General features: G+C 45.6%; 1 protein-coding gene across 5 annotated transcripts in view; it reads left to right on the top strand.

Moving 5' to 3' along the window:
• The first annotated feature begins 10,382 nt into the window (after window positions 1–10,382).
• Window positions 10,383–15,051, top strand: part of USP32 (ubiquitin specific peptidase 32) — a 248,004-nt gene continuing 243,335 nt past the window's right edge. For 3 of the 5 annotated variants that reach the window (XR_012514504.1, XR_012514505.1, XM_039475925.2), the window contains exon 1: window positions 10,385–10,629. Coding sequence is in view for 2 of the 5 variants with exons in the window: in XM_039475925.2 (XP_039331859.2) it covers window positions 10,572–10,629 (58 nt within the window). In the remaining 3 variants the exon portion in view is untranslated. Of the gene's footprint in view, window positions 10,630–15,051 lie in introns of all 5 variants that reach the window. The other 2 variants (XM_039475926.2, XR_012514506.1) reach the window with 2 other exon arrangements.

Here is a 15,051-nt window from a genome sequence, read left to right as displayed (position 1 = left end):
GAAGATCCTTATATTAGTGTTTGTACAATACAAAATTGGGTGCAGCTAATAAATGCACACAGTGACTTAATGAGAATTTCACTTTGCCCACCTTCATTTTCGTTTCACTCAGGCAAAAACTAGAAGATTTGGGATAAGTTAGCACCCTTTTCCAGAAAGGTTGCCCATGAGACTAGCACACAGTCTGAGCTACTATAATAGGGGAGAGTTAGTCTCAGTGGGGGAAATTTGAACTCATTCTCTATGGATTTTCTGGGGACAACTTTGTATCCCTTAGATTTTTGCATGAAATTGTTTGTTAATATTATCTACTAATGTGCACAAAAGTTTGGGCCCCAATAATCTCTGAGTGACACCCGGGCTGAAGTTCATGCATAGGCAGAGATGTACTTTCTTTTTTTTTTTTTTTTCTTTTATAAAGATGGGGTTCCACGGTGTTGGCCAGGCTGGTCTCAAAACTCCTGACGTCAAGTGATCCACCTGCCTCAGCCTCCCAAAGTGCTGGGATTACTACAGGTGTGAACCACTGCACCCAGCCCACAGAGACCTACTTTTAACCCTTGATTATCTTACTTTACCCAAACACATTCTTTTAGAACAAATTTTGAGGTTGCTCAGAACTTCCTGTCAAGTATTGCACATTGATAGCCCCCAGATTGCAGTAAAACAGAAAACTGACTAAAACCAATAAATCTCTTAAAATCTACCTGAAAGCATTTGTCAACTGCTTATAATCCTTCCCTCCTTCCCTCTCTCCCTTCTCCTTTCCTCCATTCCTTCCCTTCTTCCTTCCCTCCTTCCCTCACTCCATTTTTTTTGACAGGGTCTGGCTCTGTTTCTGTCATCCAGGCTAAAGTGCAGTGGAGCGATCTCAGCTCACTGCAGCCTCTACCTTCCAGGTTCGTCATCCTCCCACCACAGCCTCCCAAGCAGTTAGGACTATAGGCACATGCCACCACACCGGCTTTTTAAAATGTTTTTGTAGAGATGAGGTTTTGCTATGTTGGCCAGGCTGGTCTTGAACTCCTGGGCTCAAGAAATCCTCCTGCCTAAGCATCCCAAAGAGCTGGGATTGCAGGTGGGTGCCACCTTATCAAGCTAATTTGTAAACTTTTACTTCTTCTTTTGTTTGAGATGGGGTTTCGCTCTTGTTGCCCAGGCTGGAGCCATCTCAGCTCACTGCAACCTCTGCCTCCCAGGTTCAAGCAATTCTACTGCCTCAACCTTCCGAGTAGCTGGGAATACAGGCATGCACTACCATGGCTGGCTAATTTTGTATTATTAGTAGAGATGGGGCTTCTCCATGTTTGTCAGGCTGATCTTGAACTCCCGACCTCAGGTGATCCACCCACCTCAACCTCCCAAAGTGTTGGGACTACAGCCGTGAGCCACTGCGCCCGGCTTAAACTTTTATTTCTTGTACAGACTAGGTCTACTTATGTTGCCCAGGCTGGTCTTAAACCCCTGGCCACAAGTGATCCTCCCGCCTCAGCATCCCAAAGAGCTGGGATTACAGGCACGAGCTACTGCACCCATCATGGTCTTACAGCTTGCAATACCATCAATCTCTAATGACTCCTCAACCTGTTTCTCCAGCCTGTACCTTTTCTAACTTCAGACTTAAATATCTAACTCTCTATTTAACCTCTCCACTTGGGTGTCTAATTGACATCTCGAATGTAAAATGTCCAAAGCTCTGCTTTTGATCTTGACCCACGAACCTCCTCCTCCTGTTATCTTCATCTCAATGAGTAGCAATTCTGAACTAGTTACATAGGTCACTAAGTTTGGAGTTATCTTTAAATATTTTCTCATCCATACCACTCTAATCCTGTTGGCTGTTCTTTCAAAATAATACCTGGGACCCAACCTCTCACCCCTTACCCCTCACTGCCTAGATTAATGCAGTTGCCCCCAATTGGACTCCCTGTGTTTACCTTTTTGTTCCTTCTCCCCTCATTCCAGTCCACTTTCAAAGCAGCAGTCAGAGATATCCTTTAAAAATGGATGACAGGCCGGCACAGTGGCTCACACCTGTAATCTCAGCACTTTGGGAGGCTGAGGCAGGCAGATCACCTGAGGTCAGGAGTTTGAGACCAGCCTGGCCAACATGAGGAAACCTCGTTTCTATTAAAAATGCAAAAATTAGCCAGGTGCGGTGGCGCACACCTGTAATCCCAGCTACTCGGGAGGCTGAGGTGGGAGAATTGCTTGAACCTGGGAGGCAGACATTGCGGTGAGCCAAGATCGCGCTACTGCACTCCAGGCTCCGAGACAGAGCAAGCCTCCATCTCAAAAAAAAGATGACAGATCTCTTCTCCATTCCAAAACCTGTGACAGCTTCCCATTTTGCACGCAAGAGCCAAAGTCGTTAAGGAGGATCTGACCCCATCCCCTTCTCTCACTGTTGCAGGTATACTTGCTTCCTTGCTGGCCCTTACACCTGAGAGAAGTGCTCCTGCCTCATTCCTCGGACAACCTTCCTTTGGATGTCCACAAGGTCTGCTCCATAATCTCCATCCGATTTTGGCTTAAGTGTCACCCTTTCTGCTCCTCTCTGACCACTCTATTTTTATTTATTTTTATTTTATTTTTTTGAGATAGAGTCTTGCTCTGTCATCCAGGCTGGAGTGCAGTGGCGTGATCATGGCTTACTGCAGCCTTGACCTCCAGGGCTCAAGTCATCCTCCCACCTCAGCCTCCCAAGCAGCTGGGAATACAGGCACATGTCACCACACCCAGCCAAATTTTGTGTTATTTTATTTTTTGTAGAGACAGGCTCTTGCTATGTTTCCCAGGCTGGTCTCAAACTACTGGACTCAAGGAATCCTCCCGCCTAGGCCTCCCAAAGTGTTGGCATCAAAAGTGTTAGCCACCTATGCCCAGCCCCATTCTAGTTTTAAATTACAGTCTTCGTCTCAGCACTTCTTGCCTCCTTTCTCTGCAATTTTTTTCTGTATAACAACTGATGTACTATTATACTTAGTTAGTCTCCCTTTTCCTACTAGAATGTAAATTCCATGAGAGCAGGAATTTTTATTTTGATCAATTCTGTATCTTCAGCACCTAGAACAATGCTTGCCACAGAGTAGGCACACTGGATTTGTTAGAGTAAATGAATGTCTGATTTTTTATTTATTCTTCAGGATGCACATTCCCCAGGCTTCCTGCCCTCCTCCCACTCCTTCAGTCTGGACAAATGCTTGTCCATATTCTACGTTCCTATAACATTCTGTAATATAGTACTTTCATTTTTCTTTTCTTTTCTTTTCTTTTTTTTTTTGAGACGGAGTTTCGCTCTTGTTACCCAGGCTGGAGTGCAATGGTGCAATCTCGGCTCACCACAACCTCCACCTCCTGGGTTCAAGTAATTCTCCTGCCTCAGCCTCCTGAGTAGCTGGAATTACAGGCACGCGCCACCATGCCCAGCTAATTTTCTGTATTTTTAGTAGAGACGGGGTTTCACCATGTTGATCAGGATGGTCTCGGTCTCTTGACCTCGTGATCCACCTGCCTCGGCCTCCCGAAGTGCTGGGATTACAGGCGTGAGCCACCGCGCCCGGCAGTACTTTCATTTTAAGATAGAGTCTTGCTCTTGTCACTAGCCTAGAGTGCAGTGGCACCATCTTGACTCACTGCAACCTCTGCATCCTGGGTTCAAGTGATTCTCCTGCCTCAGCCTCCGAAGTAGCTGGGTCTACAGGTGCACGCCACCACGCCCAGCTAATTTTTGTATTTTTAGTAGAGCCAGATTTCACCATGTAAGCCAGGATGGTCTTGATCTCTTGACCTTGTGATCCACCTGCCTCAGCCTCCCAAAGTGCTGGGATTATAGGTGTGAGCCACCATGCCTGGCCTATAGTATTTTCTAGAGATTTTTCTTATTATTATTTAATTTTATTTTATGTTTAAAGACAGAGTCTCACTCTGTCACCCAGGCTGAAGTGCACTGGCATGATCATAGCTCACTGCAGCCTCAAACCTCTGGATTCAAGTGCTTTTCCCACTTCAGCCTCCCAAGCAACTGGGACTGAAGGCACACACCACTGTACCTAGCTAATTACATTTTTTTTTTTTCCAGAGACAAGGTCTTGCAATGTTGCCTAGGCTGTTCGTGAACTTCTGACCTCAATCAATCCTCTTGCCTCAGCCTCCGAAAGTGCCAGGATTACATACAGGAGTGTAATTTCCGAGCCAGCCACTGTACCTGGCTAAGCAACTTAAAAAGAAAAAAATCATCTTTGTATTTCCCAGGGGTTAGCACACAAAAAGTGCTTTATGAATATTAAAATAAACTATTTGCAACATTTATACTAAATTGTTAGGGTAGTGGGAAGATATTAAATAGGCATGAGTGAGGAGCTTGCCAACTTCCTCTTTCTTACGTGAATTTCCTTCCTCTTTCTAAGAAACCCAGATTTCATTCTCTTTGCTTCCCTCCCACCAGAACACCAGTGACTACACAGAGTTTTCAAAACACCTTTTTTTCTTTTTTTCTTTTTTTTGAGGCAGCGTCTCACTCTGTTGCCCAGGCTTGAGTGTGCAGTGACACAATCATGGCTCACTGTATCCTCTAACTCCCAAGCTAAAGTGATCCTCCTACCTCAGGTTACTGAGTAGCTGAGACTACAGAGGCACACCAGTGTGCCCAGCTAATTAAAAATTTTTTTTTCAATGGCTAGTTTTTAAATTTTTATTTTTTGTAAAGACAGGGTCTCTGTGTGTTGCTTAGGCTGATCTCAAACTCCTTGGTCCAAGCAATCCTACTGCCTTGGCCTCCCAAAGTGCTGGGATTACAGGCATGAAACACCATGCCTGGCCTGCCAAAACACTTTTAACCAAGTGTTATTTTATAGCTTTCAAATCTGTTTTGAAGAAAACATTGGGATTTTTAAAGATGTTAATTGTGTTAGTAGCACCAAGCAAAAAAGTTTTATCTTAACCTAGAATCATAAATCATATGCTGCATTTCCTAGCTCCTTTTAAGACTCTAATGATTAATCCCATCCTTATGCCCACTGTAAAACTTTTTTTAAAAGAGTTTTCAATTGGCCAGGCGTGGTGGCTCACACTTGTAATCCTAACACTGTGGGAGGCCGTGGCAGGTGAATCACGAAGTCAGAATATCGAGACCAGCCTGGCCAACACAGTGAAACTCCTTCTCTACTGAAAATTCAAAAATTAGCTAGCTGGGTGTGGTGGTGGGTGCCTGTAATCCCAGCCACTCACTAGGCTGAGGCAGGAGACTCACTTGAACCTGGGAGGTGGAGGTTGTAGTGAGCTGAGATTGCACCACTGGATTCCAGCCTGGGCGACAGAGAGAGACTCTGTCTTAAAAAAAAAATGAGTTTTCAAATTATACTACAATTACTGACTATTAAAAGAAGGGCAATACAGGAATATAACATAGGGTAAACTTTAACTCACAAAATCAGTGAGTAGTAGTTTGTGTGCCACGCATAGATTGTAGTAAAACAAAAAGAAAATTTCCAAGGTAAGTATAAGTTAAAAGTTATCATAATGTTTTCTTTCCTAGTCTTACTTTTACTTTAGGTATCTTGTGTGTCTTAAACTCTTAGGGGATGGTACTTTTTATCTCAAACTCCTGATCTTAAGCAATCCTCTTGCCTTGACCTTCCAAAGCACTGGTATTACAGTTCAGGTGTGAGCCACTGTGATCAGCCAGCACTTTTAAAAGAATGATAAACAGAAAGGATAAATTTCTTTCTTTCTTTTTTTTTTTTTTTTTTGAGACGGAGTTTCGCTCTTGTTACCCAGGCTGGAGTGCAATGGTGCGATCTCGGCTCACCGCAACCTCCGCCTCCTGGGTTCAGGCAATTCTCCTGCCTCAGCCTCCTGAGTAGCTGGGATTACAGGCATGCGCCATCATGCCCAGCTAATTTTTTGTATTTTTAGTAGAGACAGGGTTTCACCAAGTTGACCAGGATGGTCTCGATCTCTTGACCTCGTGATCCACCCGCCTCAGCCTCCCAAAGTGCTGGGATTACAGGCTTGAGCCACCGTGTCCGGCAAGAAAGGATAAATTTCTTTAACTGCAGATTAGAGAATGACGTGTCTTTAGTCATTCTTTCAATATTTTGGAAGTGATCTTTTACATTATATAATTGTGTACTAATGGAAAATGAGCATGTATTACTTGTACAAAAATAGCTTTGGGTCGGGTGTGGTGGCTCACATGCATAATCCTAGCATTTTGGGAGACTAAGGCAAGCAGATCACTTGAGCCCAGGAGTTCACGACCAGACTGGACAACATGATGAAACTCTGACTCTATGGAAAATATAAAAATTAGCCAGGTGTTGTGGCGCATGCCTGTAGTCCCAGCTACTTGGGAGACTGAGGTGGGAGGATTGCTTGAGCCCAGCAGGTCAAAATTGCAGTGAGCTCTGATTGTGCCATTGCACTCCAGCCTGGGTGACAAAGCAAGACCCTGTCTAAAAAAAAAAAAAAAAAAAAAAAAAGCTTCAAGTGCTTTACTGTAAATAAAAATACAAGACATGTGACCACATCCTCATGCTGTTTCATTGCAAGGTAACAAGTCCATAATACTGAAAAATCAGTCCTCTTAATGTATAGTCACACTTCATAGAGTGTTGGTCTCATGTTGTGGCAATGAAGTTATACATAAATCAGGTGCTTTTCCACCTCTTTATTGACCTCCCTTTCTCTAGCTTACCTAAGATTCTTTGGTAAGTACTAAAATGACTGACCTATTCTTATGTCATTTCTCTGTGAGTGGAAACTGAGGAACACTGTCATTTAGGTTGCCCAGCTGGAAGCAGAAATTACATGCCAATCTCTAGTGCTTTAAATCTTTATATGGATAAGCCTTTTGTAGGCATGTAATTATAGTTAAAGCAATGGTCTCCTAAGTATAACTGAGTACTTAAAAGTGAGGTGGCTGGCCAACTCTTCAATGGATTAAGTAAAATATAATGAAATTGAACAAACTAAAAGATTAATAGAATTCCTTTCAGCATGACAAGTAGATTTCAGACTTTGTACATTACTCGACTTAAGTACTGTATCAATTTTAAGTTTTAGAGGGATATTTAACATTTGACTGCCTGCTACTGTGTAATACAAACCAAAATGCAGGTTTTAATCTGAGTTTAACATTTAAAATTCCCAACAGACATAACTATCTGCTTCACTGGCTTCAATAATATGCTTAATTTAACTCAGACAAAGGAAAAATCGTATTTCTTAGTCTGCTATCTCAACTCAACAATTTTTAGAAGTGCTTAATCCATGACAAATTTTATGATGGAGTGGAAATTTTTATGGCCTTAAAGGGATTCCAGGCCTGAAACTTAAGGAGGAAATCTTGAAAGTTCATATATGTTGGTATTGCTGTAAATCTTACTTTATAATAAGTTCATACAGTCATGCACTGCAATCATGCATTTCAAAGGAGGACCACATATATGATGGCAGTCACGTAAGATTACACTGTTTTTTGTTTGTTTGTTTGTTTGTTTTGAGACGGAGTTTCGCTCTTGTTACCCAATGGAGTGCAATGGCGCGATCTCAGCTCACCGCAACCTCCGCCTCCTGGGTTCAGGCAATTCTCCTGCCTCAGCCTCCTGAGTAGCTGGGATTACAGGCACACGCCACCATGCCCAGCTAATTTTTTGTATTTTTAGTAGAGACAGGGTTTCACCATGTTGACCAGGATGGTCTCGATCTCTTGACCTCCTGATCCACCCGCCTTGGCCTCCCAAAGTGCTGGGATTACAGGCGTGAGCCACCGCGCCCGGCCTACACTGTTTTTTAAACTGTACCTTTTCTCTGTTTAGATACACAAATACCATTGTTAAAATTACCTACAGCATTCGTACAGTAACATGCAGGTTTGTAGCCTAGGAGCAATAGGCCTAGCTGTGCTGCAGGATATACCATTTAGGTTCATGTAAGTAGTCAATGGTATTTGCACCATAAGAAAACAGCTCCACGTATCTCTTAGAATGCACCCCATGGGAAAACAACACAGGAGGTCATATTCTATTATTTCCTGAGTATTTTGTTATCATTGCTATCTCTAAGGTGCAACTCTAGTCCCATCTTTCAAGTGGGTAAGTGCCATAAACAGATCCATGAATTTGCTCCCAACTCCACTGCAAATCAAGTGGGTAAACACCCAAGCCTATCCTTTGCATAGCAAGGCCATCTATAGGTACTGATTGTTTAGGATAGTAATAATGTGTAGTATATGTTGCAATTGAACTCTTGAGGGTTTTTTCCCCTCACAGCTGGGCCCTTTCATAAGATTCACTTCCCATTAATTACCATAATCTAACTTGGAACTTGCTCTCTGCAGGCTGAAGATGACTGAGGTGTTTTGTCTAATGTCTGTCTACACCGAGCTAATGACCTGGAAATTAAAGGCTTTGAAATTTATTCCCAAATCCCTGATTCATGGCCTTTCAGTAATGCAGCTAATCTGAGGTCTTAAAATTAACTGGCTTACAGTGAACTGGAAAGGGCAGCGCTGTGACTAATGCCACGCTGCTGATCTGGTTTGCCAGGAAAGGTGAGTAGAAAAAACACAGAATATTCACCGGGCGCAGTAGCTCACGCCTGTTATCCTAGCACTTTGGGAGGCCGAGGCGGTCGGATCACCGGAGATCGGGAGTTTGAGATCGACCTGACCAACGTGGAGAAACTCCATCTCTACTAAAAATACAAAAATTAGCTGGGTGTGGTGGCATGTGCCTGTAATCCCAGCTACTCAGGAGGCTGAGGCGGGAGAATCACTTGAACCCGGGAGGCGGAGGTGGCGGTGAGCCGGTATCGCGCCATTGCACTCCAGCCTGGGCACCTGACAAGAGCGAAAATCCGTCTCAAAAAAAGAAAAACACAGAATATTACCTTCTTTCTCTAGCAGGGTATATTAGAATCTGTTGGTTTTAGGACCTAATAACCTTTCCCTGGCCCTAAATCACCTGACTGGCACCTTGAGTCTAATGCAATCCAATTGGTGACTTTTTCAATATTGCTTTCTTTTCCAGAAGCTTTATTCTGTGATTGTAAGTTGAAGACAAACTAAAGCAAACTGAATTCCACTGTACATATATATCCCATTTGGTTTCTCCATTTATGGCTCTACGTGTGTTCACTTTTTGGCTCTGGTGAATAACGAATGCCGTTCTAAACACCGGCGCACAAACAGCTGTTCCCATCCCTGCTTCCCATTCTTTGGGAAACGGCGAGGTGGACTGGGAGAGCAGACACGTGCTGCCGCGCCAGGGACCTGGAAGGCTCACGATGCCAAGTGAAATACGCCAGTCGCAGAAGAGAAAGATTGCGGGGTTCCACTCAGAAGCAATACTTCAGAGTAGTGAAACCGGGAGACTAGGACGGGGGTTGCCACCGACCAGTGGGAGGGAGAATGGGGAGTTACCGTTTAAGAGACACACTTTTGCAAGATGAAAAACGGTGGGAAATGGGACGTGGCAATGGATGCCCAGGAACGTCAATGTTCTCAATGCCACTGAACTCACTTAGAAATGGTGAAAATGGTACATTTTGTTACGTATATTTTACCATAGATTAAAAAAAAAAAAAGAAACCCCAACGACTGCACTCAAGCCTTGTAGCCCTCCTGTTTCTGGGGGAGAAGCTCTGGGCGGGGATAAGAAGCCTTTTGCACAGCGCTTCCCAGAGAACGCGCGCCAGAGGCAGGCCCAGGCGGAGAAGGCGCGCCGGGCCGGCCGGCCGACCCGAAAAGGCAGATCCCCTTCGTGACCAGGTTCACGTCCTCAGGGCTCTCCCGCTAGGAGGGCGGAAAGCCTGGCGGTTCTCCCTCACTTTCACAACGCCCTCCCTGACGCTGGGAGTTCCCTGCCTGCCCACTCCTGTTTCTCCCGGGCCGCATGCCGCATCCCTCAGAACCCGGCTCCCTAAGATCCCGCGACCCTCCACGTTGGGCCCCGGCCGCCGCCACACTGACTGTCAGCAGCCCGGACCACCCCTCCACCTCCCGCACGGAGCGCGAGAACGCGCGGGCGGGCGGGGTCGTCCTCAAGCGCCCCGGAAGTCACCGCCTGCTGCCGCCGGCGGAGGCGCCCGGGCGGACCGCGCGGCTTGGATTGGCCAGAAGTTGGGATGACGCGTGACGTGCGGCGACGCGTCCCCCTCCCCACCGCTCCTGCGCGCGGTTAGCGTGGGGCGGGGCGGGGCGGAGCAGGCGGCCCTGGGCGGCCATTACCCGGAACAGACCCAGGCCTCGGGTCCCGTGACCCTCGGCGGGGCTGGCGGGAGGGGGCGGGGGAGGGAAGAGGGCGTGAGGAGGGAAGAGGAGGGAGGGGAGAGAAGGGCGGAGTAGGAGGGAGGGAAAGGGGGCGGGGTGGACGCGGGTCACGTGATCCGGCATGGAGGCGGTGGCGGCGACCGGGAGGAGCCGCCGGGGCAGAAGCCGCACTTGTTAGTGTGGGGGGAGGTGGGGGTGGGGGACGCCGACACCGTCACCCAGGGACGCCGAGGAGAAGGCGGGAGGGGGGTGGGGGCGAGATCCGGCTCCGACCCCCGGCCGAGGGGATGTGGGGAGCATGGGCGCCAAGGAGTCACGGATCGGATTCCTCAGCTACGAGGAGGCGCTGAGGAGAGGTGAGGGGGAGGGGTCTGGGCGGGCTGCCGGGGAGGCCGGCGGCGGGCGGCCCGGAGGGTGGGTGACCGGGGAGGAGAGGGGCGGTGGCGGGCGTGGGGCGCCCGAGGCGGAAGGGGAAGGCGGCGGACCGCGGGGAGGGTGATGGGGGCGAGAGGGCGGGGGGGCAGCAGCGTTTGGGAATTGGGACCGTGCGGGAAGGGGCGAAGCTCGCCCTGGGAGAGGGGCGGCGGGCGCCGGCGGGCAGTGCCTGTGGTCTCCGGGGGCGTTGTCGTCTTGGATGTGTCAGGGCAGTCCTCCTCTCCCCGTTTTCCTGGGCGGCTCCAGCCCTTGCAGCGCCCCTCATCCTTCACTGCCATCTTTCTCCTACCATTCCTTCATAAAAGCCTCCAACAACATCCTAACCTCGTTCCTAACAGCCCTAGCTGGAAGGGGGCGAGGAGGCGGCTGCCAAGCGCTCCTCTCTGCTCCTGGAAGCCCCTTCCCGTCTGGGGAGTCCTTGCTTGTCCGAGGGCCTGTGCCAGTCTCTTGGGGACGGCGGCCGTTCACTCCTGCCACCCTTCACCGTTTGAGCGGCTGACTTTGATAACAGCGACCTGAAATGAAGTTGCGTTTGAGGTGAGATGAAACCGGACAGCTGGCTTTGCCACCAGACCTGGTGTTGGGTTTCATCTCCTCCGACGTTGACCAGAGCCTTTGACTGCACTTGATTCCCAGTTCTCGTTCCGACCCTCTCCATGAAATGGCACTGGGAAGTCCAGCATTCACATATTGTATTAAAGCTCCCTTTAGAGACTGGTCTAGCTGCCAGTCCCGGCCTGCTGCTTATTGGCTGTGAGGCACAGTATATTGTTGGCAGCCCCAGCCCCCTGCGGCTCACTGATACTCTCTGTCCATGATCACTAAAGCACACGTTAACTGGAAGTGTCTATTGCATAGTTTACGGCCGGAATGTCTTAATTTTTCATGACTGGGATTTCAGTGCGTGTAGATCTGTGCAGGCTTGTATTCCTTTTAGATATTTAATGGATATTCTTGGTAAGAAGTGAAAAACATTAAGAAGATTAGGAGCCAGGTATTAGGTTAACAGGTTTCCAAGTCAAGAAATCAGCCATGCTGCAGGTGGTTTTTTAGTAGCTAAGGATATAAAATGAAAATTAGATTAAAAGACGGGTATTCAAAATGAGGCAGGAGAAGTGAACTCTTGTTTGTATATAGGAAGAGGGATAAGTTCAGTTGGCCATCACCTGACAGTAAGATACAGAATTTACATGTATTGGTGGTGGTGGATTTACCAGAGTAACACAAATATGCCTTTTACGTCTGTCTTCCTCCCCGCCCCCCCGCCGTGAAACAGTATAGTGATTGTTTTTGTGGACAATCTCACTTGAACTTTTTTTCTCTGCCCCAATATGAGAAATATTCCAAATTCTTGATGTGTTTCCAGCCCTAGTAGGCTAGTCATTTCCGGGATGCTGTTGAGCCTGACAGGTCTGGCCTCAATTGGGCAATGGCTCTACAAGGCGTGAAAGAGGACATTAGTCAAAGTGATTTACAGCTGCAAGGTTTAGAAGTGTTTCTTAAATTTGAGGGTGTGAATACCAGTGATGTACCTGGCGTTGGAAATTCTAAAATTAAACTTTTATCCAACTCTAGCCTGCTTAATCTCTTATCAAACTAAGATTGTACGTTTGTAAATACAAATGAAGTTAATTTGCATTTTAAACGGATCTGACTGGAACATTTTTTGTTCAGTTTCTTATACAGTGTCTGGCTCTTGAATTTCAAAACATATATTTGAAGAGGTAGTGAAAAATTTGTTAGGAGCTTATTAGTAACTATTGGAATGAATTTACATTTTACCAGTTTGCTTTAGAGGAAAATTAAAGCAAAAGAGAACAGCAAGTTGATAAAATTGTATCTCTAAATGTAAACCAGAAGCCCCCTTCTTTGGTAGCTCTTTAAACACGATACTGTTTAGTAAATATCAGACTTTAATATAGAATTTAAGTAACATTATAGAAAGTTTATGAAGCTTCTGATAGAGCTAAAAGTGGCTTGGAACCTCTTTTGGGCGCTTAAGTAATTGCTAAAACCTGCATCCATTGGTTTCATTTACTTGTTTATATTGTATAAAATGAATGGGGGTAGGGGTAGATAGGATTTGACAAACAATCATTAGTTCAGTGTGTGCAAAACAAACTTGATAAAACTACTGAAATACTTGTTTCCCTTGGCTTTACTTAAAATTGTTGAACACTAAATAATGCCTAGCTCTAATTAAGGTAGTATTAAAAAAAAATAGGCATATGTTACCATATACAAACATGGAATTGCAGGCAGTTTATCTTGCAAAGTGGGGCCTTGGAAGCGAAGTGTTATGTTAATGACAGATAACACTTACTGGACCTGAGTGGAAGGGCAGTCTAGTGACTTCAGTTATATTTGAGAAGCACCTAGAAATTAGGAAGATTGATTTTTGCACAGTCTTTTAGCTAGACTGTCACTTGTCTAAACCTTAATGTTTTCTGAAAGTGTGCATTTAAACACTGTTAGGGAGATGTATTAGTGGTAGTTTTTATTTTTTGTCTTGAATCTGTCTTTCTTAAATATCTTGAGTAGAATACAAGGAAAGCCTTGACTCTTGTTTATATTGAGTATGTTTTCTAAGGAAGTTTACCTGTTGTACTTCATGGATACTGGAAATTTGAGCAGCATGTTCATCTTGTTTTCACCTCCTTGTTGCATCTAAGTTTGTGGCTTGTGTATTCTTAAAAATGTATTTTAAATGCTTGGAATACGACATTCAAAAAACGTTCAGTGAAAGTTAAGTTGCATTTTAGATCATTTTAGAACTGTAAGACATCTTAAAAATCTTTTAAGATCATTTTTAACTGTAAGACATCTTAAAAATTGCGGCGGCTTGCCGGGCGCGGTGGCTCAAGCCTGTAATCCCAGCACTTTGGGAGGCCGAGGCGGGAGGATCACGAGGTCGAAAGATCGAGACCATCCTGGTCAACATGGTGAAACCCCGTCTCTACTAAAAATACAAAAATCTAGCTGGGCGTGGTGGCGCATGCCTGTAATCCCAGCTACTTAGGAGGCTGAGGCAGGAGAATTGCCTGAGCCCAGGAGGCGGAGGTTGCAGTGAGCCGAGATCGCGCCATTGCACTCCAGCCTGGGTAACAAGAGCGAAACTCCGTCTAAAAAAAAAAAAAAAAAAAAAAAAAAAAAAAAAAAAAATTGCGGCGGCTCAAGTCTGCAATCCCAACACTTTGGGAGGCTGAGGCAGGTGGATCATGATATCAGGAGTTCGAGACCAGCCTGGCCAATATGGTGAAAACCTCTCTCTATTAAAAATTAGCTGGGTGTGGTGGCACGTTGTCTGTAGTCCCAGCTGCTTGAGAGGCTGAGACAGGAGAATCGCTTGAACCTGGGAGGCAGAGGTTGCAGTGAGCTGAGATCGTGCCACTGCACTCCATCCTGGGCAACAGAGCAAAACTCTAGTTTTTTAATTCTTCTGTCTTCTCTGCTTCCTTTCATCTTTCTGGACACAGGATTATAAGGTGTGGTCTGTGTGTGTGTGTGTGTGTGTGTGTGTGTGTGTGTAAGAATTGGCTGAATTAAAATGATTCTTAATTTTTAAATCAGGCATCCCCAAACTACGGCCTGCGCATGCGGCCCCCTGAGACCATTTATCCGGCCCCCGCCGCACTTCAGGAAGGGGCACCTCTTTCATTGGTGGTCAGTGAGAGGAGCACAGTATGTGTTGGCCCTCCAACGGTCTGAGGGACAGTGAACTGGCCCCCTGTGTAAAAAGTTTGGGGATGCCTGTTTTAAATTGTAGTGATAAAATATAGTGGGTGAATTTCTTCTAATGCTTTTCTTTAAAATCTGGCATTTATATGCACTAAGTAGCTGGGTGATGAACTATAGTGTGTCAGAAAGTTAGGTTATGGATTCACATTTTTAAATGTCCTTTTGCTCATTAATTCGGCAGATTTTTCGAAATGGCTGGCTGTGAATTAGGCACTAAGGAAATGGATAGCCAAGACCCCTCTCTCTAGGATCACGTAGCTTGGGTCAGTGATCTCTACTAAGTGTATGTAGACAGTCCCCAACTTGCGATTTGACTTTATGATGGTGCCAAAAAGCTATAGCTTTCAGCAGAAATCATATTTCAGGACAGTATTCAATAAATTACATGAGATTTTCAACACATTGTGTTTGATTATTTTGTCCAACAGTATTACTATGTTAAGTGTTCTAAGCATGTTTAAGCTAGGCTAAGTTATGATGTTCAGTAAATTTGGTGTATTAAATACATTTTTGATTAAATGATATTTTCAACTTATGATGGGTTTATTGGGAGGTAATCTCATTGTAAGTCAAGGAACGTCTATTTGTATCAAAGAATGTAAGCC

Source organism: Saimiri boliviensis, chromosome 17 (assembly GCF_048565385.1).
Source record: "Saimiri boliviensis isolate mSaiBol1 chromosome 17, mSaiBol1.pri, whole genome shotgun sequence".
Lineage (NCBI taxonomy): Eukaryota > Metazoa > Chordata > Mammalia > Primates > Cebidae > Saimiri > Saimiri boliviensis.
Note: the sequence above shows the minus strand (reverse complement) of the source record. Positions and strands in the feature narration are given on the sequence as shown.